The sequence below is a fragment of the Podarcis tiliguerta genome (genome assembly GCF_965153285.1).
Source record: "Podarcis tiliguerta genome assembly, chromosome: Z".
NCBI lineage: Eukaryota > Metazoa > Chordata > Lepidosauria > Squamata > Lacertidae > Podarcis > Podarcis tiliguerta.
Window position 1 is genome coordinate 32,508,479 of NC_139553.1, and position 24,708 is coordinate 32,533,186.

The 24,708-nt window shown below is 51.0% G+C and overlaps 1 protein-coding gene and 1 long non-coding RNA gene across 12 annotated transcripts in view; one reads left to right on the forward strand and one right to left on the reverse strand.

Moving 5' to 3' along the window:
* Positions 1-613: 613 nt before the first annotated feature.
* LOC310669866 lies at positions 614-3,838 on the reverse strand. Its single transcript, XR_014507436.1, has 2 exons — positions 3,745-3,838; positions 614-649 (listed from the first exon to the last, which is right to left on the reverse strand). It is a non-coding gene; the product is annotated as an uncharacterized lncRNA (long non-coding RNA).
* BCORL1 (BCL6 corepressor like 1) overlaps positions 1,547-24,708 on the forward strand; it is a 31,177-nt gene continuing 8,015 nt past the window's right edge. Inside the window, exons 1-10 of one of the 11 annotated variants that reach the window (XM_083424197.1) lie at positions 1,547-1,676; positions 3,829-3,912; positions 5,622-5,686; positions 11,935-12,067; positions 14,825-14,915; positions 16,374-18,770; positions 20,281-20,419; positions 21,273-21,353; positions 21,792-22,202; positions 24,042-24,262. In XM_083424197.1, the coding sequence (XP_083280323.1) occupies positions 11,982-12,067; positions 14,825-14,915; positions 16,374-18,770; positions 20,281-20,419; positions 21,273-21,353; positions 21,792-22,202; positions 24,042-24,262 (3,426 nt within the window). In that variant the 5' untranslated portion in view covers positions 1,547-1,676; positions 3,829-3,912; positions 5,622-5,686; positions 11,935-11,981. Of the gene's footprint in view, positions 1,677-1,777; positions 2,333-3,199; positions 3,403-3,535; positions 3,690-3,712; positions 3,913-5,621; positions 5,687-11,934; positions 12,073-14,824; positions 14,916-16,373; positions 18,771-20,280; positions 20,420-21,272; positions 21,354-21,791; positions 22,203-24,041; positions 24,263-24,708 lie in introns of those variants that run through there. The other 10 variants (XM_083424199.1, XM_083424192.1, XM_083424196.1 and 7 more) reach the window with 10 other exon arrangements.

The following is a 24,708-nucleotide window of genomic DNA, read 5'->3' on the forward strand; positions in this document are numbered from 1 at the left end:
GGAACAGCAAGCATGTTCTGAACTGCAGGAACCTTAGAGAAACGTTTTTTGGGGGAGCACAGTGGAAACACTGAGAGTCTGTGAGTGCTAATCATGGTTTGGTCTGCACTAAGCCCAAACCACTATGCTTTACCAGCTGTAAAACCAGTATTTAAAGTGACGTAGATCAGCAGAGCAGGTATACTTCAGCTATGCCCATTACATCTAGAAAGAAAGGAGTTGTTTTATTAGGCTAGAAAGAAAGAAGTTATTTTATTAGGCCCATTATCCATGTTAGGGAAATCCACCACTGAGCAGTTAAAGGGCAATATGTTCCTTGGGGGTAAATTGTTCCTCTCCCCAATTTCTAAGCAGCTTCATCCTATTCTGGTCTACATCTTACACAAAATCACCTGGATGTCTTCTTACCATGCAAGAAACTTCAGCTGGAGCTTGGTGTTGCTTTGGTTGCTGAATTACAGGCTTAGCTGTATATTGGCTAAATTTCTTCCCCTCACTTCTGAAACATACCACTTTTGAATTCACAGGTACACTGGTGGAAGCGTTTGAGGCGTTGTATCTGAGCAACTTTGTCCAATAGTAACACCCAGGAGGTCATCTTCATGGACCCGTCTTGTTCTAACTTTCACATCCTGTGTGATTTTGGCCACTGGCAGGAACATAAAATACAGGTGGCCTTTCAGCAGGTATTTAGTAAGGAAGATGAGGCAGAAGCACAGAGATATTGTACTGCTAGAAGAACAACACGTGCACATAAACCAGGGAAGTCATACAAGAAGTAAACTTCCCCTGAGCACAGGAGGTAATGGAAATTTAATTTTAGCCCCCAGTCCACAATTCTCTCTAGATTGGGGCACATACAGTTTAAGGTAGTGTAGTGGAATTGCCTCTTACGACTTTATGCTCTGAGCACCTGGTCAGGAATCTTAAATGGGCCTTCCTGTAGAAGTTTGAGTAAAAGCAAGAAACAAGGGGTGGGGGGAGGTAGGAGCAGAAATAATAAATGGAGAGAGGGAGCTATCCTGATGGGAAGTCAATCCTCTTCAAGGCACTTATTTGTCTTCAGGAGTAGTAAGGGTTGTTGATTGGGGTTTGTTGGGTGGGTTTTGCCTGATCACAGTTCCATCCATCTCTGTAAAAAGTTTTTTGCAAAATGCAAAGCATACCTCAAAGCTGCAAAATGCAATGCAATACAATACATTCCTCCTGATTTTAGGATCCTTTAGAAGAATTCCCGCTTAAAGAATTCTTGGGGGCTGTTCAGGAAGCTTACTCGAGAGTAAGTCCCCACTAGCTTGCTTCCCTGCCGCACAGTTTTAATAGCCCCAGATTGCATAGTTGCTGCTTGGTGGCGGTGGGGGGTGGGCTTCCCTGTGCCGGCCAACCAGGTTGTGGTAGAAAGAACTCCTAGCCCTGAGGCGGAATACAAAAAGCAGGAAGAACGGCTAGGGCAGACGATGTAAGGCGCTGAGTCCATACAGAGGGGAGTCGGTTTAAAGCTCGGGAAAGCGGAGGTGTGGCAAAGAGATCGAGTCGCTCGGACGGCACACTGGTAAGGAGAGGTGTGTGTGCACACGCGGGTGTAAAGACGTGCGGGGCTGCCAGAAAAAAGGTGGGGGAGAAACTAGAGGGGAAACGGGATCAACGCCACTCGTCCTAGATGGACTGCGATCCTGGTAAGGGAGGGCGCTGGGCTAGGGTAGGGGGCAAGACGGCGCGGGTGGGAAGGCACTGGGGTGCGAGAGGAGGGTCCCGGCCGAGCAGAGGGGGAGGGCCTTGGGCAGTGGCGAAGACGACGGGCCCAGGGGAAGGGAAGCCGGGCTCGATCGTCGCCGAGACGGCCCACAGGGGGGCCGGACTGAGCAGGGCGGCGCGGCGTGGGCTTTCTGCTTGTGCTGCCGACGCGAGGTGGGACTCGCGCGGGCCTGGCCGGCGATCGCGGCCTTCGAAGCTCGAGCAACTTCTAGGGCAGGCGCTGCGAGCCCGGACAGACGGGCGGTGAAGGAGAGCGTGGCCGCCAAGCAGGCAGGCGACGGACGCTGCCGGCCGGCTGGGGGTCAAAGCCAGCAACCGATCCTCCGGCCGAGCTGGGGCGCCTCCCTCCGGCCGCATCCCCGAGAGGAGCCGAGCAGGCGACGGAAGGAGGTAGGCAGGCCAGCCGCTCCCCGGGGCGCGCCGGTGCTGATCACGGCTTGCGCCGCCCAGGGAGCGAGCGAGCGAGCGGGAGACAGAGAGACTCGGACGCCGCGTTGCGCTGCGACCCCGAGGGGGCGCCCACCCAGCGCAGGTGCGGAGCCTGGAACGCGCGCAGTATCAGCTCGGGCTGATCCAGGTACCTCCGGCACGGGCACCCTGCTTCTTCCCATCCGCGTGCTGCAGCCCTCCCGAGTCGTTTGCGGGCTGTCTCCGTCGGTGCAGCCACCGGACAGCACCGCTCCGGTCTTCGCCTCTATTTCCCCGCTGCGCAGAGAGGCGCGCTCGCCAATCTAGGCACCGCGGAGCCCTCGGCTGATCCGCCGCTTGACCCTCTTGGGCTCCGTGCGCACTCGGGGCTTCCACTTCCCCCTCCCTTAACGCCACGCGGGATCCTTGCGCCCCCTTTATCTTTTCAGGCCCCCGCTTGATTACCCAAAATTGTAGATCTCTCCCCAGAAAACACCTAACTCCCCCCCCCACCGCAATGTTTGATGTACCCCGACCCCTCCTCTTTTCTCTCTCCAGTCCCGTGACCTCATCGGTGTGGACAGCTAACAGTGCATATTTTTGGGATGGGTGCCCAGTACCACCCGAGGACTTGGTTTTGTGCGTGTGAATGGGTAACCCCGGGGGGGTGGAAAGAGGGGAGGCGAGCAAGAGCCTAGGCGCAGCAGCAGCTGCCGCCTCCTCCCCTTCGCCCCTTCTTATCTCTCCCTCCCCTCGGGTGGAGGACGGTCCCCGCCCTCGCCCCCCGCCCTCGCCCAGCCTCTCCCCCTCCCCGGGCAGGGCGCGAGGCCCCTCCCCCTCTCAACCCCCCCAACACTCCACCCCCCCTTCTTTCCCTCTCCGGACTCGGCTGGCTCGGAGCAAACCGCCCCTCCCGCACGGGCAGGGCTCGCCGCGGTGCAGCCTGGGAGGCGTAGTCCGCAGGGCAGGGCCCGGCTCGGGGTGGGCGCGGGGGCGGCCGGACGACCGTACTACACTTCCCGGCAGGCCCCGCAGCAAGCAGCAGTCGGCGGCGGCTCGCTCTCGTCCTCACACTCGGGCTGCCGCTGCCAGTGCCGCCACCGCCGCTGTTCCTTGCGCTGCGCTGCTGATCGGTGGAGCCGCGCTGGCCGGCCCTTGTGCTCCTCCGGCTCCGCTTGGCTGGATTCCCTCGGGATCGAATGCCCCTTGTACCCCGGCGGGGGCCCGCCTTGGGAGCAGGTGCGTGTGGACGGTCCCCGGCGGTTCCCTTTCCCGGGCCCGCTTCTCCCCTCTCCCCCCCCCCCGCCGCCTCCGTCGCCATCGGGGAGGGAAGGGGGGGGCGGCGTGTGAGTGAGGTTTCCATGGAAACGGGGAGCGGGCCTTGGACCGCGGTCCTTTTCTCTCCCTTCCTGACCCCCCCTCCCGTCCTCCCTTCGCGGTAAGGTCCCGTCCAGGACAGGATGGTGACAGCAGGGCCGCTTCTGCTCCGGCCCCGACGGCGAGGGAGGAAGCGATCGTCGCTTCAGGCTAGCAGGCAGATTATTTCACTTTCTGTTCTCAGGAAGGGGTGCTTGGGCTTACCCCCACTACTTCGACCATCGCCACCCTCCTCTTCCTCGCTCTCTCTTTCCATTTCTCCTCTGCTTCCATCGACGGGGCGGACAGAGGGGGTCGACACCCTTTTCGCTCTGGCGAATTCGGTGGCGGATACGGTGCTCTGCGCGAGTCTCTGCGCATCCCGAGCGTGCGGTGAGCCTTCGGCATAGGGAGCCTGAGCTGCACCACCCCGTCTAAATTCTGGGCTTAATTTTTTGAGCGAGGGAGGGGAATAATTCAGCGGCCACCCACTCCGGGCGCACGTTGCGGGGCGATCCGCCGATAGAAGAGACCTGATAATGGCATATACACTTCTGAATGGCAGAGACTCAAGCTTGGTTGGTCCCTCCCGTCTGCTTCCTTCCAGGCGTCTTGGGTTGCTGTTTTCCGCCGCCGCCGCCGCCTCCCTCTTTCTTTCCCCTACCCCGCTCCCTCCCTCCAACAAGAGACAAGGGCGATGCCCGTGACGGTCCCGAAGGGACGGGCAGCCTAGATCGTGGTGCGCGGGGGAAAAGGAGAGGAGGAACGCGGCGCGGCGGCGAGCTAAACTCGGAAGGAGTAACCAAATGTTAGACGGTCGGGAGGCAGAGATGGGCTGCTGAAGGCAGAACGGAGGCGACCCGTTCTCCCGGAGGTTGATTTTTCTGAGTCTCGGCAGAGAGTGTGTCCGCAGGAAGAGAAGAGAGCATAAGCTTGTTTTCAGAAAGAGAGGGGGCAACTTTTGCCCTATTTGGAAGAGTGGGAAGTATTGGTTGGCATCTTTTCAGTGTAACTGGCCAGCCCGTTTGGAATGGGCCTGCCCTTTAAAATCCAATGTCTCGGTGGGAGGGTAGCTTGAAAATGCTTGCAAAGCACAAGAGATGTCCGTGTGTCTGTGTTGGTGAGGAGGATAGAGTTAGGGCTTTGCATGCTATCCCAATTTGCCTTGCCTTGTCCAGGTAACACCTAAGCAACACCCCCCCATCCAATTTGTTGTAATCAGGGCTCTGCCTCCAGGTTGGCCCCACAAATGGCAGCCCCCGGAGCTAGTCGTTGTGCATGTTTACTGTCGTTAGTTCTCAGCCTGCCAAGAAAATCGGAGCCTGGCAGTGGCAGCGGGGAAGAGTGAAGGGATGGGACGTTTTTTGAAGCTGAAATGGGGATGGAGGGTGGTTTGCGGGGTGGGGGTGGGAAGATGTGCTGCAGGCATCGCGTCATCGGCTGGACAATGTGTGTGTGCTTGGGGGTCTGGAGGAGGCTTTTCCCGGTCGTGGTAGCCTGACTTGTGTTTTTTAGAAACGTGATGTTAATCTGCAGCTGCGACAGGTTTCCACGGTGAGGCTTCCCTTGCCAGGCTGCAGTGAGCAAGCGAGTGATGGTTCGTTCTCTCTGTGCCATTGCACAGTGTGAGTAAGAGAGAGGCTTTACCTGGAGACGGTTGGAAAGTTTGCAAGTGCCTGGCTTCGGTGGAGATGCATTATTGTCTTTGCATGCTTAGGAGTGCATTGTCCTGGCTGCGCACGGGAATGAGCAGGTGTGCAGGCAAAGATTGCTTTGGCAGTCATTCTGTATACATACTCGCAAGCAGAGTGTGAGGGAGAGGAGCTGGTTTTAAATGGGGACTTCCACTCTGATCCTCCGCTCCAAATGCATGCCTTCTATTGAAGCCAGTTGGAAGTGGTTGCTGACACTACTGTGATAAGGCCTTCCACTGGGTATAGTGGTGGTTTGTTTCTAAAAGTAGTACCATACGTCAAGCCACTGTAGGCCTAGAAACTTTGTTCCTTCAACCTGGATGTGTAGAATGGGAGCTGTGTTCTCTCTCACTTCATGAGAAAGAGGCACTCTGTACACTCTCAGAAGTGTTGTGTGCTTAATTGCAGGTTGCCAGTGCGGACTCCTTGCTTCACTTAAGTTCTCAACGTCAAGATTTCCAGGTTGCTATAAGGTACAGCAAAAGTAAATAGGGTAACTTTATCTTTTACATATTGCTAAAGGTTTGGCAACTTTTGCAAGCTGAGTTTATTTCCTACATAATGGTTGCTGTTTTTCATGGGGTGGGGGCTGGAAAGTATGTTTAAAAAGAAAAATGTCATATATGGAATTTGATTCAGGAGCATACTTGTTTATGTACTATGTGTCCGTCAAAGACTAATTTAAAGAGATTGCAGGTTGGGAATAAACCTCTTTCTTCATCTGGAGGGCTGACCTGAAAACACAAGAGCTATAAGAAATGTTGTTAATCCGTCTGGCCTTTAACTGTTGACGGAGCTCATTTCCTTTTGGCCTTTGTCTCTGCAAGCACCAGCAGAGATGTCAATTTTGACTTTTTGTGGTAGCCACTGAAGCTCTCAAAGCTGTACAAGCCTTTGGCTTTATAACATACAGTATATATGTATGTTGTAAATTTTGCCCTGATTCTTAGTAAATATGTTCCAACATCATCTAAAGCTTTATTCAGACATTGGTTTTTCCTCTGTGGCAGAGGTTGGAAGCCTGCGGGCCCACCAGAACATACTGGACTACAACTCCCATCATCCCTGACCATTGTCCGTGTTGGCTGGGGCTGATGGGAGCTAGAGTTCAACAACTTCTGGAGAGCCATAGGTTCTCCAGTTTCTGCTCTGTAATCTTTTGGGATGGATGAGGAATTCAATCAGTCCGTTTTTTCGTTTTTCGTTTTGCAATGTATTGACCCAGTTCAACAGTCCTAAACTTGTCTGTGGATTGGAACACAAGTCCTCATTAGAGAATGCTCTTAACTGGATTTTGCAATGAAGTTTTAGTGCGCAAAAAGAGCACAGACAAGTGTTGTTGATGGTTAAAGCACATGTAAAATGTATCTTTTGTGGAAAATACATTGGAAAGCATTGAAAAATACATATTTTGGGGCAGTGCATATAATTTAAGTACAAGTTTTTCATGCTATCTTTAAAAAAGAATTGCACAAAATAGGACAGGACAGACCTATGATTGGGTGCCAGTGGAAAGGAAAGGGACAGACTTGGGCAGATCTGTCCATTACTAATGGTCATTTTTCTGAGGCAAGTTTAATATAAGGGCTTTGAGACTGAATTTAGGAAATCTCAAGTTCAAATTCTGTTCTTTCGTGAACGAGGTTCTGTCCCTTAGGAAAACTGCTGTTTGCTTTTCTACCCATCCTGGATCATAAAACTGACCTAACTTACAGGATTGTTGTATGAGTTTTTGAAATAATGTATCTTAAGTGCTTTGAGCCTCTTAAAACACAAACCTGAATTATTATTAGTGTTCCTATCCTGTCCATTGCCACCTATGGCAACCAGCGATTTGAGCTTTCTGGATCATTCAGCGTAAAATTCAAACGGCCCACTTGGAAGTGAAGGGCGAGACATTTTTTTAAAAAAGAGGCTAGAATATCTCCAAGGGACAGCAGGAAAGCTGACTCTTGTCTTTTGTTGTGTCAAATGGAGGCCAAATGTTGTCCAAAACCAGAGCTGGTGTTGATAATCTGTGAATGGTGTGTTATGGCTAGAAAAGCTTGTGTTGTCATTGTTCAGATAAAATAGTGTTTGATCATTTGGAGTATGGTGTAGGAGGAGAAGAAGCAAGGGAAACAATAAATTGAGCTATTTTGCTAAAGTAAGATAAGTTAAGGCAACATGCAGTTTGAAACTTTACTGCTGGAGTTTTTGTGTCCTGCTTTTTGGGGGTTTTATTTTGCAAAAACCAACCCTCCTTTTACAAATGCATAAACTGTAAAACAATTTCTCTGGACACTTCTTTTTGTCCGTCTCGTTTAGATTTTCATCCTTTTTGGTATTTTATTCCTTCTTTCTTTTCCATCTGTCCCTAGGACAGAGTTTCAGGGCATCCTAGGCAAGAACACCCAGTCTTTTGCCTTGTCCCAATTTTGCCCTTACGTCTGTGCTAGGACTAAGCTAATCACTTCTATTGAAGAGACCTCCTTGCTGTTCCAGCCAGTGGCATTGTGAGGCCCCTTCACCTGTTTGGCACCCTTCAGAGTATGTCTGGACCCTTCAGCAGAAAATTCAGACCATGATATATCCAGGATGAAATACATGTTCTGCAGAAAACAGATCTGGGCAGGAACAGATCTATGCAAAGTTAGGGATATCAGACATCATTTCTACTGAGGACAAAGCAAAAAGCAATGGGTTTGAATCCAGATTTTGGACAATACATAAAATTCCCAAGCACCATCATTTATATAACATTGGTGTCCTGTGCACTCTATTTTGTATAATTATGTGCTAGAATCCAACTTCTGCTGTTTCCCTAGCTTTGTAGTGAACATCCATGACAGATGTAGACTAAAAATGATTTAAGGAGTTTGGAGAGCAGTTATGCAATGGAGTTAACTTCCTGTCTTTCCTGGATGTCATCTAAGAGATCTTGTCTCCTAGGGTAGAAGGTCATTTATTGTTACCATCAATCATGTTTGTATCCTACTCTTGCTAGGATGAGTTATGGGCAATATGCATGAGGGTTATCATAGTTTATTCTCACAACAGCCCTGTCAGGTAGCACAGGCTGAGGATGAGTGACTAAGCCAAGGTCCTGCAGGGAGCTTCATGACTTAACACGGACTCAGACATGGGTTTTCCAGGTCCAGGTTGACACTTGTACCAACTACATTTGACTGAGATTATACTGAGATTGTATTAGATGACCCACTGAGTTCCATCTGGGGTTGGAATTCCTTTTCACATGTTTATTTTGAAGACCAAGAAATGTGCTGCTGTGGCTCATCTCTTGCACAGGATCAGGGCATTTTCCCTTGAGGAACTGCTTCTGTTCTGAAAGGGTATTGCAGTCACCATCACCCCCATCCCTCCTGAAAAACACTGATGGAACCATATTGTTGTTGGGAGATTTTAAATTCTTTGCTCAGCTGGTTAAGGGATTGCTATTTAGAGTGCTGTCTGGAATGTGGTTGTGTGAGTGCAATGGCTGGAGCTTATGACTTCACTGATGAGGTACGTTGTGGAAATTGTTTAGTTCAGTTGTGTACTTTCAGACTTTTTTATTGTTTATGGCTACTTTTGCTATGTTTGTAATTATGTAATATTTTTCATGTTGTAAGCTGCCTTGAGTATGGTTTTAACTATGGAAAGCCTAGTGGTCCTTAATTATAATGCCACAGCATGTAAGAGGCCCCCTGAAATGGACCAGGTTGAAGAGGACAAAAATATAGAGAAGTCCTTTTGTTTGTTTGAGCAATTCTCCTCCCACCTGTGCGGATGGATGACCAAGGTGTTCCTCCAGACTATCTTGAGACTAGTTTCACGTGGTTTCAGCACAAGCTCCCTCTTGCATCTTTCCTGACCATTAGGAAGGGGTGTGTGAGCACAGTTGCACCTCTCTGCAGCAAGGTGGACCTCACCTCCCATCCATTAGGTTTTGACTAGCTATTACTCTATTGCCATTGCACCAGAACTTTGGAACATAGGAAGCTGCCTTAAGTAAAAGGAAGCATGGCAGCCCCCTGTTTATGCAACTCTCTCCTGAGTATCGCCGGATCGTCCACCACTTTGGTCACATTCAGGCAAAATTTTAAAACTCACTAATCTGTCCTGCCGTTTGGGGTAGGGTGGGGGACCAAAGGGTGTTGGGTCTATATGGTGCTGTTTATTGTACTGATAGGCAGTTGTGTCCTATAGTTATTTTCATGTTATGTTGTTAGCCACCCTGTGCTGCTCTTTGGGATGAAGGGCAGGTTACAAGAACTATTGATGAATGAGTAGCAGGCCGTTTCCTGACTGGTAGCAGCTCTCCAGGATTTGGGGCTGGGCTCTTTCCCAGCCCTACCTGGGGATGCCAGAGATTGGACCTGGGAGCTTTCACATACAAAGCACGGTGCTCCTCTGCCGATCCACAGCCCTTCCCTGACTTGCAGGACTAACCCCTGCAAAAGCTTAAATGGCATATGCAGTTGTGCTTTGAATTGGTTCTATGGGTAAGCTACCAAAATCCCTTCTATGCTTCCAGCAGCCCTCAGCATCCTGGACCAAGTGTAGCACTCCCTTTCCTGTATTATCGAGAGTGTTACTTCTTGAATAACTTTGCAATGAAACAGGAAAACAGCAAGCATTTCTGCATGGGTTCCGAATTGGATTCATCTCTGGCAACTGGAACAGGCTTCCGAAAAAGGCAGCTGAGGCAGGGAATGGAGAAAACAGGCGAAGTGGGAGACAGCTTTCCCCTTTCTCATGAGAGCTATATTCAAAACTCCATTGCTAAGGTGTTTACTAAATTTGGAAGACCCTACAGATTGCAGCATCCTCTTCACAGTTAGCCTCAACTGTGCCGAAAGCAGGGCAACTTCAGAGTAAACATTTGTAGGCTCGAGCTGCTTTCCTGGTGCCTCTGTTTTGTTGTAATGGTTCGCTGTAGATGGGCAGAGAGGGAGCTTTGGGTCATGCTAATTTGCCAGGCTACACAAGATGACATTATAGGACCCCAAGAGGTGTACATGGCTAGCTCCCTGCTGAGGGAGTGGCATACTGAGGTTTGGGAAAGAAGGTGCTTGCTGCTTCTCAAGGCTCCTGACTCCAAGAAGGGGTGCTTGCCATCAGGGTGGCTTCTCAGTGGGCTTGGTCGAGGGCACTTCTGCAAATTCCTTTGTGGAATTCTCTCTGCACTTGGCACCTCTTTACGTGCTGCCTGCCCAGAAGGGAACTCCTCGTAGTTCCTTGGGAACTTGCACTTGTACTGCCTAGTTTGGAGTGTGTGTTTCTATGCCCCCCCTCTCTTTATTCCTCTCCCCCCCCCTACCCAATTTTCAATCCCTGGGTTTTGTTCCCCTGGTTGCGAGGGATTCCTGCTCTCCCCTTTTCTCTGTTCCCTGGGAATGGTTCTGCCTGGCTCACGTCCCACATCCTCCCTGGGAACAACAAAAAAAGAATGCACTCAACAATGTCCGTTTCTGTTGCTGCATCCTTCAAGGGGCCTTCGTGCCTCTGCTGTTGACCCCCATCCTTCCTTGCGCTTTCGGCAAGCGCACGGCTGCCCGTGTAGCCTTGGCCTCTGCTTTTGGCTTCTTTCGTCCGCGGAGATCCTGTCCCATCTGTGCTCTCTGCTTCTCCCCCAGCGCAGCCTCCCATTTTGCATGGTACTTTGCTTTCTTCTCGCCCTCTGAATTTGCACGTTAAGTCCCCCACACATCTGCAAGCTCTTTGATAACTATATAAAGCACTGATACGGTCGGTACATGAAACAACATGGGCAAAGGAATTCACACTTGCTTCCCTCATCTCTCTCTCTCCCCCCCCCCCTTATTTCATATACTGCATTCAACCTCCATCTTTCCTCCAAGGAGATCTTAGTGGCATAGATGATGCTCCTCCCTGCCCAATTTTTATCCTCACAACAACCCTGTTAGGTAGGTTAGGTTAATACATGACGATGGGCCCAAGGTTCATGGGTAATTGGGATTTGGACTTGGGACTCCTTCATCTCAAGCTCTAACCACTACACCACACAGCTTCCTAGTGACTTTGAATTTCCCCTTGGTGTTGTGTTTTGTTCTAACTTCTCATGAGAAGTTACAGTACTCCCCTTTTTGGGTTTCCCACAATCCCTGTATGGTCTTCCCACTGTGGCCCCAGTCTGGAAATTCAACAGCTCATGTCTTGCATAGCTGTACTGAGAATTGCTTTGCTAATTAATTGCCTGGCAGTGCTTCAGTGCGGAGAGGAAATGACTCTTTATCTGAACAGAACTCTGCTCAAGGAATTTCAAGCTGACGTGTGTGCCTTTGCCTTGTGCACTTCTTCTCCTGCAGTGCTCCATACTTCCTCCAGCCATAGGCATCCACAAAAGAGACAGCCCTGCGCCCCATGAACCATAACTCCCAGATTCCCCACATTTCATTTTAAACAAGCTAAGTTTTCTAGCCTGAGATATGAGGCAAAAAAGTACAATAACTAATTATTCTCATTTTGTGCGGCAGAGAAGTTAGCTTGCTTTCCCCTTTTTAGTGTTTTAACTCCACCTTCCCAACAACATTTCTGCAGATGCCGTTGCCTCCAGCCTAACTTTGTGCATCAAAGCACCTCACCTTAGCCAAGGGTCAGTGTGACTGCCCCCCCCCTTGCTCTTTATCTGTCTGAACTGCCCCTTGGAAGCCGAAAACAGCAACTGTCAAATCTGGCCCTAATGCTTTGTGTTTCGTTGTTGTTGTTTTTTCAATAGGCAGAGCCTGTGACAGGATTGAGACTGGCTGGCACTGAGCGGCTGTCATGATCTCTGCAGCGCCTCTCTACAGCGGGGTGCACAACTGGACTGGCGCTGAACGGATTCGCATGTGTGGCCTCAGCGAAGAGAGGTGAGGTGCGTGTGGCCTCCACAGGCCGGGAGGGAAGAGGTTGGGCAGCTGGTGTGTGTGAGGTGGTCGGGTTCCTTGTTAGAGGATGCTGGGAAAAGGGGTGTCCTCCAGTTTGCAGAAATGCAGTTCAGCTGACTTAATTTGTAGGGTGATTTAGGCGAAGAGACTCCGGAGTGGGGCTGGGGAACCTGTGGCCCTCCAGGCTTTGCTGGACTACAACTCCCCCCATTCCTGATTGTTGCCTGGGGGCTTATGGGAATTGCAGTCCAGCAACATCTGCAGGGACACAAGTTCCAACAAGCTCCATGCACCAGACTTCAGCCTTCAACTGTTGCACCAGGTACCCACTACTTATCTACAGTGGGTCAAAACAGTAGCTCTACAACCATACAAATATACGGTAAGAAAAATAATAAATGGGTCAGCATATGTATGATTGAGCTAAAGGAAGTTCCTGGGTCTGAAAAAGCTGGAAGACTACTGCTTTGAAGTAGCTATCTTGGTACGCACCAGATGTGCTGACTGCGGCTCAGATCAGCACCAGCCAGCACATTTTACGATCTCTGTTCATTATTTTAACTCTGTCTTTTTTGCTGGATGTGTGTGGCTTTGTTGTTTAATAATAATGAAGGTTTTATCCTTTCCTCCAAGTATCTTGTGGTTCTTCTCTCCCCCCGTTGCTTATTCTCACAACAACCCTGTGAGGTAGGCTACTTTGAAAGAGAGTGATCAGGCCAAAGTCACCCAGGGAGCCTCATGGCTGAGCGGAGGTTTTAACCTGGGTCTCTCTTCTTTCCTAGTCTGCTCTAACCACTGCATCACATGGTATCGAGCTTTTTTGTCATTAAGTGGTACATTCAATAATAATAATAATATGTTGTTGTTATCATTATCATCATTAGTTTAAAGTATGAATTTGGCCAAGTAGTACTCAATATTGCGAGATCTATATTAGGATGGTAGTTTTTAAGCTAAAATCAGAAACTTTCAATGCATCAGGTTTGAATGGAGAAGCTTTGCTGGATCCTTTGAATTCGTGCAAGTTGTATGAAATTTCACCTGTAGCCGTATGCATCACCAGCAGAAGCAAAGGGGGACAAATCACTCCTACATGATCACAGTCACCTCTCTGAGTCTCTCGTATGCAGTGGTGCTGTCAGGGTAGGGTTTGGAGATGCATGTTCAGAGCCCCACTCCTTAGCAAAAGGAGCAGGAGGGGTCCCAAATGCAGCAGGACTGGCTTTCCACATTTTTGAAGTGATGTAATGCACATAATGGGACGCGGGTGGCGCTGTGGGTTAAAGCCTCAGTGCCTAGGGCTTGCCGATCGAAAGGTCAGCGGTTCGAATCCCCGTGGCGGGGTGCGCTCCCGCTGTTCGGTCCCAGCGCCTGCCAACCTAGCAGTTCGAAAGCACCGCCGGGTGCAAGTAGATAAATAGGGACCGCTTACTAGCGGGAAGGTAAACGGCGTTTCCGTGTGCGGCTCTGGCTTGCCAGAGCAGCGATGTCACGCTGGCCACATGACCCGGAAGTGTCTGCGAACAGCGCTGCCCCCGGCCTCTTGCGTGAGATGGGCGCACAACCCTAGAGTCTGGCAAGACTGGCCCGTACGGGCAGGGGTACCTTTACCTTATGCACATAATAACTAGCAAAAGTTCCCCGCTGCCCCCAGCAAGACAGTGTTTCACGATGTGTATATGCCATAAATCTGAAGCTCATTTGAAGCATATGCTTTCTCCCAAAGGATCCTGGGAACTGTAGGTCGTTTTTAGTTGCCAAGAATTGCAGCATTGTGAGGAGTAGACTACAGCTCCCAGGATTCTTAGAAGAAGGTCACTTGCTTTAAATTTATAGCGTGTATGCAGCCTGAAATTACCTGACAGCGCCACCACTGACCACATGTTTTCGAAGAGATAGTGCTGCTCTACCTCTCCCAAAAATGTTGGGGTGGAGGGGAAGAAAGATTACTTTCTAAAAACGTGGCCAGGCTTTCCACTCAGCACTCTTTAAGTAGAGAAGGGGATTGAGGTCAGGCCAAGTGGATAATGAGGGGTATTTGATGCTGGTTTTCTCCATGGTTGAGATATGAGAGAATTTGTGGAAAGTCTGGGAAGCTTGAGGTGAGGGATCTCAGGGGAGAAGGTGGATGGAAGGGATCTCTTGGTCTCTTCTTTCCCCCCGCACTAACTTTGGCCACAATCTCACCTGCTACTCCACAAGTTTACGTCCATTATCCTTGGTGATAAAGTTTGGGAAGCTGCAGCCCTGGACCCAAAACAGCATAGATTTGGGGGTGGGTGCCACACGAATCGAGGTGAACAGGTAGAAAAAGCCATAACAAGGGAGCTGGTGTCTGTCCCTTGTTATGGCTTTGTTAGTGTTCTTCAGCCTTGGCTTCCCTGAAATTGCAGGACTACAGCTCCCATCATCCCTGTCTCTTGGCTAAACTGGTTTTGCATGATGGGAGTTTTAGTCCAGCAACACCTAGAGACCAAGATTGAAGCATGCAGTGATTCTGAATTTCTCTTAAGTTATACAGGCCTACTGCTGAAGGTTGGGAAGCCAACCTTGCCTTGCTTGCACATCCTTTAGGACAAGCATGAGCTGTGTATGACTGATGAACTGCATCTGTCTGACGAAGCCCCCTGCCTACGTGCATCTGCTCACAAGAGATACCCCCAAAAGTGGGTTGGGGGTCTTGCAGGTTTGGGAGATTGTTTCTCAGCTTCACAATTCTTTCCCTTCTTCCTGCAACAGGAGAGCCCCACTTTCTGATGAAGAAACCAACACCAGCAACTCCCAGCATCTGGGCTCCCCTGACTTCTGCACTGGAAGCAGCTTTTCCAAGGTAAGGGCAGCTTAGTGGCTGTACCTAGGGTAGGAAGCTTTATCTCTTGCCAAGATACAGAGGGCCTAAGTGGCTAATTATCTGGCCAGCTCAAATGCAATGGGCTGCCACAGGGTGGGCTGACGGTCATGAACTTGGGTGACTTTTTTATATAAAGGGTGTTATGCACATTCATGAAGGAGAAGGAGAGATTTGTTGATGGCTGTTTACCCCATGACCAAGAGGTAGAGCAGCTGCTTTGCATGTGTATAGACCCAGGCTCAATCCACATCAACTCCAGAGGATCAGGTTGCAGGTTCTAGGAAGGACTGTTGCCTGAGACCCTGGGAAGCTGCTGCCAGTCAAAGAAGACAGTACTGGGCTAGATGGGCCAGCCATTTGAACCTGTTACAAAAAGGATATTGCTGCTTCTTAAGCCAGGATAGCTAAATGGAACCTCCATGTGCTGAGACAGTCTGTCCCCGAGCACCAGATATTGGGGACAAATAGGGACCTTTGATCTGATGAAGCAGGAAAGGGATTCCTATGTTGCTTTCTTCGAACAAATGTTGCATAGTGGCTATTAAAGCAAACAAACCAGAATATGAACTGAACAGTTCTCAGTTCAACTCTAGCCTTTGCTAAGTGGTGGTAATAATAATAATAATAATAATAATAATAATAATAATAATAATAATATTTATATCCTGCACATCTGGCTGGATTTCCCCAGCCACTCTGGACGGCTTACAGCATATATCAGAACATACTAAAACATCAAAATTAAAAACATCCCTAAACAGGGCTGCCTCCAGATGTCTTCTAAAAGTCAAATAGTTGTTTATTTCCTTGACATCTGATGGGAGGGTGGGCCTGACTACAGAGAAGGCTCTTTGCCTGGTTCCCTGTAACTTCGCTTCTTGCAGTGAGGGAACCACCAGAAGACCCTCGGAGGAGGACCTCAGTGTCTGGGCTAAATGATGGAGGTGGAGACGCTGCTTCAGGCATACTGGACCGAGGCCGTTTAGGGCTTTAAAGTCAACACCAATACTTTGAATTGTGCTCAGAAATAGACTGGGAGCCAATGAAGATCCTTTAGGACTGGTGTTATACGGTCCTGGCAGCTACTCACAATCACCAGTCTAGCTGCTGCATTCTGGACTAGTTGTAGTTTCTGAGTCACCTTCAAAGGTAGCCCCATGTAGAGCGCATTGCTGTAGTCCAAGCGGGAGATAACCAGGGCACACACTGAGACAGTCTGAAGGGAGGTAGGGTCTCACCTGGCACACCAGGTGGAGGTGTGGGTCACTCTTGTTGATTCCAGGTAGCCTTAGGCGAGTCACTCTGCCTTGGCTCCCTAGCAAGACAATAAAATTTCTAACCTGCTTTAGGATTCCTGATCTAATTTGCATGTGAAACACCAGCAACGTGCTCATACAAGAATGTTATTGATGCAATTGCCTTCCCTCGTTGCTGCAGGTGGAGCTCACGGCAGTTTCGAGTAGCGGCAGCAGTGCCCAAGGGTTTGAGGCAGAGGGCATCGTGGAGGAGGAACTCGGACCTACACGTAAGGAGCAGCCCTGCGAGCCAGACTGTGCTGAGAAGGCCTTGACGGGCGGCGATGCCAACCCAGGCAAAGTTAGGGAGGGTGGACTCACAAGGCCAGAGAGCAGCGGCAGCCCGGACTGTGCACGGCCGTCTGCTAACGAGGCGGCAGAGGTCTCCCCTGCTTGCCCAAAGGCTCTGGAGAGCGAGCATCCAGCAAAGGAGAAGAGCACCCCAGCTGCTGGCACAACCCTGACAGCTACCGCCACGGCTGCCGCCGCCACGGCCACCAACAGCTGCAGCACTTTGACCTCTGCCCCAGCCACCTTCACTTTGAAAAGCGTCTGTTTCTCCACTTCTCAGGCCCCTGCTATGCAAAAAATGACCCTCTCCTTCCCACCCGGAGCAGTCCTCGCCCCCAGCCAGCCCCTGGTTTACCTCCCACCTCTTCCGAGCCCGCTCGGGGTCCCGTCTGCCCTTGCCCTGCCTGTCATACCCTCCTTCCCACAAGACCCCTGCCTGCCTAGCCTTCTCGCCCCCTCTGAGCTGCGCTCTTACCCGTATGCCTTCTCTGTGGCCAGGCCTTTGGCCGCAGATCCCAAAGTGGCACCTGTGGAGACAAGCCAGCTGAACTGCCCTGCCCCGTCAGGGGAGAGCAGCGCCCTTGCGGTCACTGGACCCTCCCCTGCTGTCGATGGCGCGGACCTCTCGCCTAGCACGCCTGCCACGGCAGCAGCAGGTGCCAGCACTGTCCCGCTGTCAGTCGCCGCCAGCGTGCTCGCCAGGGTCCCGGAACAGCTGCCCTCGGGTGTTCTGGCCTCCATCTCTCCACTGAAATCCCCCCCACAGCTGGAGCGCGAGATGGTCTCCCCGGAATGCAGCGAGATGCCCCTTGACCTTTCCGCCAAGTCAAACCGCCAGAAGCTGCCTCCTCCGAGCCAGCGCAAGACGCCCCCGATGCCTGTGTTGACCCCGGTGCACACCAGTGGCAAAGCACTGCTCACCACGGTCTTCTCCAAGCCTCAGCGGGTGGCTCAGGCCATCGGCGGCCCGGGCACTGCTTCGCCCTTCGTCATCTTCCCGGAGTTCCTCCGCAATGGGGAGCAGGGCTCCTGGGTGAAGAACTCGACCGCCCTCATCAGCACCATCCCAGGCACCTACGTTGGGGTGGCCAACCCAGTCCCAGCTTCTGTGCTGCTGGGCAAGGATTCTGGCCCCGGCCTTGGCAGGGACTCCCGCCATCTCGCCAAGCAGGAGCTCATTTCCATCGTTGACCAGGGAGAGCCTCGCAGTGGCGGGCTGCCTCCCGGGAAGAAGAGTGGTGGAGAGGGGCCGCCTGACCCCGCAAGGCAGCTCCTTCGTGTCCCAGGGGCCCAGTTGCACCCTTCAAAGGAGCTGGCCATTTGGAGCCCCAGCCAAGGAAGTGTTTACCCTCGGTGCTCAGTCAACAGGAAGCCTGCCAGCCCCCAGCTGCTGCCCGTGGGATGGTCGCCTTATCATCAGGGCCCTCTGCTTTCCATCGGCATCTCGGCAGCCGGGCAGCTGTGTCCGAATCAAGTTGCCCCCTGCAAGCCAGCTGGCGCAGGCGAGCTGGCCACGTTCCCTGGTGTGCAGCCGATAGAGTCCTCCGCTGTGGTCCAGAAGCCCCCCGAAGCCCCCTCTCAGGGCAAGAGTTGTAAGGCAGCCTTGCCGAACACAGCCAGCCCTTTGTGCATCTCACCAGCTCTTCAGACCAGCCTCCCAGACGCAAGGGGCTCCGAGGGTCTCATCCCAAAATACGACTCCGACAGACTCGAGGCTGACTTGGCAGCAGAGGCCACCCCGCAGCAGCCCAAATCTCCCCCAGAGGGCTGTAGCCGCAAGCGCCCCGGGGACGCCAAGCCTAAAAACCAGGTCTTGACTGCCTACCTATCTCACGGCCTTTCCTTAGCCAGCCAGCCAAGCGTGCGGACGACCTCTGAGACGCCTCCCCCAGGGAGCAAGCGCAAGGACCGGAAGTGCAGCAACGCATCTCGGGATCAGCCGGCGGCAGAAGTCCCTCTCAGCAGCGTGCACCAGGTTGATCTCAGCCGTGTGAAGAAGGAACAGGGGGAGCCAGAGGTGCTGATCACCTCCACCACTTGTCTGCATGCTGGGACTGCCTCGAGAAGCCCCCCGAAAGCCAAGCTCAAGGGGGTGGCTCACATCAAAGTGGAGGAGGGCTTCCTCTGCAAGTCCAAGCGGCAGCATGACGGGCCAGACCGCCTGACCCACAAGAAGCAGAAGTGCAGGGGCAGTGAGGAATCTCAGGACCCCTGCAAATCGGACAGCCAGAACCTGCAGACCCGCAAGGTGAGTGACTTGCCCTGATGTGAAAACAGGGATCGCACCCAGCGTTTCCTGGAGCAGCATCTGAGGGGTGGCATGGGTGGGATTGGGCTGAGGGTTAGGGAGTCCTCAGGGAGGACTAATCTCTTGCCGAGGACAAGGAAAAAGATGAACTAGGATTGGAAGATGTTGGAAGTAAACTCCTGTAGTGCTGATGGTGTTCCTGCAGAGCTGCTTCCAATACTACAGTAAAGAGAGAATCTTGCCTGGACAGCAGACAGAACCAGGAATTTCATGTGATAACACTGTGCATCTTAAATTATTTTGGTACTCCCCCTCTTGAGAAGTGCTTGTTTGATGCACGAGAGCACTATTAGGATCAGTGTCCATTGTTAACACGAATGTCCTGGTTGGTTATTTTTTATTCAGTTTCTTATTTTCGCTGTATCTTAGCTAACAGACAGAACGGATCCAGGGAAAATAATTACATGACAAAATGTCTCTGATGTTACATTTTAAAATGCAGTTTGTCCTCTAAAAAACTGTAGCCAGGTTGAATCTCTGTGTAACACGCTAGTTGGAGGTGAGGTTGATGTGTGAATCCCAGGTGTCGTCTTGGAAGCGTTTCTAGTTTGGTCTGGTGGTTCCAGCCTTTTCAGAATGCCCTGGGCTTTTCCCTGGGTTTGACTTTATTTGCGTCAGAGGTTTCTTCGTGCAGATAGATGGAGCATGTGACGTCAGAAGAGGCTCAGAGGCACTTGGCTGTGTCATATGGCTTAGGGCAAGTCTGTTTTAATTGCCCCAAGTGCGTGCCCTGTTGCCAGCAGCTGCTTGATTGAGACGCAGCCATTAAGAAGCCACGGCCTGGCTTCTGATTCCTTTCAGAGTTCAGTTCAAAGTGGCCCGTGCTTATCATTTTAAAGCTGTTGCATGGCTTGGAACCCAGATTATCTCTTAGACTGTCTTCCTCCGTACCACTGTGACTGATGTTCACTTCTGTAGCCTTTCTGAGGGTGACCTGCCCTTCAAAGGCTAAGTGAATGGCAATAAGGGCAGTGAGAGACCTTTTCAGGTATTTTTATATATATATATACGAAAGCAAATATATATATATATATATACACACACACACACATATACACACACACATATACATATATATACACATATACACACTTCCCCCAGGTGGCACCTGATTTGATGTCATTTCATCACCAGCTAAGACCTTTTCCATTTTTCTAGGTTTTAATTTCATTTATTTATTTTTTTTACCCGCTAAGCAGATTGGGGTAGTGGTTTTTATTGCCGTGCCTTTTTTAAATCTGCTAGATCTTCCTAGCATTTCAGTTCCAGAGTTTTATTCTGCCTTGTGTTGTATTTCTGAAGTTTCATTTCAATTGCAAGCAGCCCTGGGGACATGGGAGCGCTGGAGGTGCGGGGTACAAACGTGGAGAAAAAAATAATGATGAACAAACCTGGCAAAGACTTCCTCTCGCTTCCTCTCACCGCCAGTGTGTCTCTTCTGTGTCCACAGTGGCGGAAGTACCACAGCTCCCACGAGGTCAGCAAGCAGGAGAGTCGGTCGGGCTCCACGAAGGAGCATGGCAGCCCCCGTGCCAAGCGCAAGCGCCGGAAGGCGTCTCCAGGGCATCATGGGCACAGCTGCGAAGAAGGTACAGGAGTCGGGTCTGGGCTCTGGCGATTGCCTTTCCTAAAAGTGTCCGACATCCATGGATGACTCTCTTACGCTGGGTCTCTCTCTGCTGGGCATAGCCCATCTTTGCCTACCTCATGAGAGAGGGATCGAAATGGGAGTGAGTCCCCCTTAAAGGGCAGAGCTGCTACCTGCAGTCCATCCTCTCTGGGGTATATGAGGCCCGTTCTCTGAATTTCTGGCTTGCTTCCTTAAAATACAGTAGCATGCCTAGCATTTTCCTTTCTTGTGAGGAAGCAAAATAGGTGTAAGCAAAGGTTTAACAAACATCAAGCCTATTAGACAACTTAGATGTAGGTTTTTGTTTTATTTTATTGCAATTTCCTCTACCTCAGTTTTTGTTTGTGCAACACTTGCCTGTTGAGCTGGGCATGAGGGTACAAGCTGATGATAATGCAAATCAGAACACAACTGTCCTTTGGGTTTTGCACCTGGGGGGGGTACCAAAATACGTTTTAATTGTGTATTTTAGGTGGGCGGGAAGGGCGGGATAGAAATGAAAAAATTAAAGCATATTTCCCAATTAATGTGGAAGCGGGACAGAGCAGACTGAACGACTGAACCCAGGCACAGTTTGATCTGTTTCCCCCTAATTTCGAGTTGTGTGTCTGAAAACCCCCTTTTGGGTTTGTGGGCTCACTTTCCCAGCTTCACACCTGCTTGTGGCTAAGATCTCCTCTGGGGATGGGGGCAGGACGGAGGATGCACAGCTTCCCTGGACCAATAGTTGTATTTTTCCAGATGGCAGTTTAGTTTTCAGAGCTCTCTTCTTTTTTTCTTTTCTTTCCCCCCAACCAAACAATCCTCCTCAGCTTTTGTTGAGAAGAAATCAAAGAACAGTTTCCGGGACTTCATTCCTGTGGTGCTGAGCAGCCGGACACGCAGCCAGACAGGTGAGTGGCTGATTCCTTCGACCCGGGGGAGGGGAACCTGGCTTTTTTTCAGGGGGTTGTGGTCCATCTGAAACGTATGCTTGTGTGTTGTGTGAAATCTTCTAAGCATAGCTGCCTCGGTCCCCCAGTCCCTAAACAACCATGCAGAAAGAGACAAGCAATATCTGTACTTTGGGTCAATTTAATTTTGAAACCAAGTGTGCAGGTTTTTGAGTTGCACAGGTCTCTTCCTCAGAGTGAATTCTGAAGAAAAATCAGCATCTGGATTTGCTAATTGTTTTGTTGTTGTTACTTGTGAAATGAATTATATATTAGGGGATTCTGAGAGGGAAAATTGGGCACAAAAGAGGGAGCTGTTGCTAAAGCTGAGATCCCGAGGTGTAGTGCTTAATTCTGATTGAAGAGCGAGGGGGTCCTTTCCTTTCCTTCTTCCTGTAGGAAGCATGGGAGGCTCTTCTGTTAACATGTTGGAGGAGTGTGGCCAGGAGATTCCACCACCGGTGGAAGAGGAAGAAGAGAATGTCGATGGAGAGGATGAGCTCACCCTGAGGCATCGCAGGCTGAGAAAATCCCACCGCCTCTCCCCCCACTCCAGCTGCAAAGACGGAGAGCGGTCGCGGTCAGAGAAGAGCAGTTTCCACTCGCGCAAGAGTCAGGGGATGCCGTGGCAAGTGGACGCCACTCAGCAGCTGTGGAGCCGCAAGGAGGCGGAGGAGGAGAGCGGCCACATCAAGAGGAAGAAGAGGAGGAGGCAGAAAAGCTGGAAGTACCAGACTGGAGAGTACTTGATAGAGCGGGAGAAAGAGGAGCACACGAGCTGTTGCCATAAGCGGCGGAAAATGAAAGCAGGTAGCGAAGGGGAGCCACCGGGAGCAGCATGGGGCATGGCTGCAGCGCAGGGATCCTTAAGGCGGCAGCCCTTCGTGCAACTTCTGCGCTGTCAGGCTAGTGTGACTTGGCCCTGTGGCAGCTTCGCATTTAACAATTCACTTAATCGCCATGGGCAACCAGGAATCCCATGCAGGCGAGTGAGTGGGCTCGCAAAGGAGGCATGGACCTTTCTGCCTCTCCTCTGCCAGAGTGCAATTCTTAAAGAAAGCGTAGCCCATGTTTCTTGCTGGCCGTGGGGCAGGCTGGTAAATAAAAAACACAAATTTGTGGGCTGAGCCAGTCCATGCCAATACCTGTGACTGGGAGGGCTGTAAGGGGCAGAGAGGGAAACATCGTTCATTCTGTGTGCCCCCCGCTGCTCACAGTGGTTGTCAGCACTCTTAGTTTGCCCACCATGTTTCTGTGCATGTGTCGTAGTAATAGCCCATGGAAACAGTGTGAACCTGGGACTGGCAGTCTCCCCTTCCTCGGGTCTTCTGAGGTTTTGCCAAGCATTGACCATGCATTTTGAACCATGTGGTGCAGTCTGAAGTTTGTCATCCTCCACTAAGTGCTGCACAAACTGCACACAGCTCTGCCTGTGCCTGAAGCACCCCTGGTGGATACCCTTCCAACTTCACTTCCCTAGAGGTTGTCCAAAATAGACCTCACCAGCGTCTTAGCCTGCTTATTTGTTGCTGAACGGCTGTTAAGTCTGTGGAGTGCCCTTTGAACAACTTATGCTGCAGCCGTCTCCTCCCTAGAATTTAAAAGGCAGTGCTTTACCAGAGAGGAAATAACAAGCAATTGTCCCTCTCCTTTCTGGCATCTTTTTTTAAGAAACAAAAACAAAACCAAAACCCTTTTAGGCCATTGGAAAGAAGAGGGACAATTGCTCTTGCGGGCTTGCCAAATTAATCCCGCTGTCGGCTGCAGGAAGGCGTCCCTCTTCAGCCTGAGTGAGGACAAGTCTTCCGTAGTGGCACGGAGCAAGGCACAACGGTCCGGTTTGCCAGCTGCGGTAGCCACCAGGGGGCGGCTGCTTCGGCTTGGGCTTTGCTAGCAGGGGTGGAAAAAGCTGCGGAGTGCTTTGCAAAGAGCTTAAAGGCCTGGAAGCCTTAAGGGAGGACAGGGCCGCATGTATTGTGGGAAAGCTCATTAAGCAGGAGGAAACTACGTAGAAGTTCAAGCACAGCTTCCCTTTGGGGCGATTGTGGACGTCTGCAGTGTATCTAACGGCGTGTGCTGCCAGTGGTGGGTCCGTCCACCAGTCTGCTTCTCTCTTCGTCCTCGTTTGTATGCTAATTCTTTGCTTCTGGTCAAAGGTATCAGTTTCCCAGAATCCTTTGCTTTTGCAGTTCTCTGGCCCTCTGGTCCATCTACCTTTCAAGTTGTTAGCAAAGGATCATGTACATCGATGGCATAATAATAAATGCAATAAAGCTACGGAACTCACTGCCACGGTAATGTGGCAGTGGCTCAGAATAGAAGGGGGCTAGGGAAATAGGTGCCGAAGTTGTGACGTTAGTGCCGTTTCAGTTGGCAAAAATGGGAGCAGTTGCTTAGCAGCACTCCATAGACTGAGGATGCTGGACAGCTTCCTCTGACGTACCCACGGCTGGCTGATGGCATGCAAGGGGAGCAACCAAGAAGCTTGCTCTGAAGCCTCTGCTATTCCTTTATTTTTCTACTCTCACTTCTGTTTGCATGTTCGGGAGCTGATTCTGAGGCTAGGCTGCCTCCTGGAAGGGCTTCACAGGGATGTGTGCATTTGAGCCTCCTTTCTTCTGTTTAATCCCCCTCTGGCTTGCCTTGCAGACTTCAGGTACCGAAAGCACAAGGATGCTGTGCCGAGCAAAGGCTCGGACCTGTGCTTGAGGAGCAGGCTTTCTCCAGCCCTCCAAGGACGCCTGGATTTCCACAATGGATTCCTCTTGGATCACCCTGACTCGGCTCCCATCCAGGATGTGCTAGAGAAACCTTCTGGGAAACGCAAATGCAAAACCAAACACCTCTCAGGCGTCTGTGAAGAGGGGAAGGTACAGTATTGCTTAGGAGGTGCTGGAGTTGATTTCGGGATAGGGTTAAACGGGTGCTGCACCCAGGGCTCCGTGGGAGTCTGATCTACAAAACCAGGCTCAATCGCCAGTTTAAAGGTTTAGATAGCAGTTGCTGGGAAATAACTTATCTCGGTTGCCTGGGGCCTTGGGAAGTTGCCACTTGGCATCACAGACCAAGGATGGGCAACCCGTAACCCTCCTGGCTGGGGTGGGAGGGAGCTGAAGTGCCACAGGCAGCACATCCCTGTTGTCAACAGTACTGATTTAAGCAACACAAAGAGTCTCATCCTGGTGGACAGCTGCTCTCTCGCTTCCTGTGAATGGATCTGCCAGCATTTTTCATTTTATTTTAAAGGGCTCTCAATATGATCAGAGCAGAAGCCAGGTGTGTATGTGTTCAGAACCCAGATTGGCAATCTGATCTG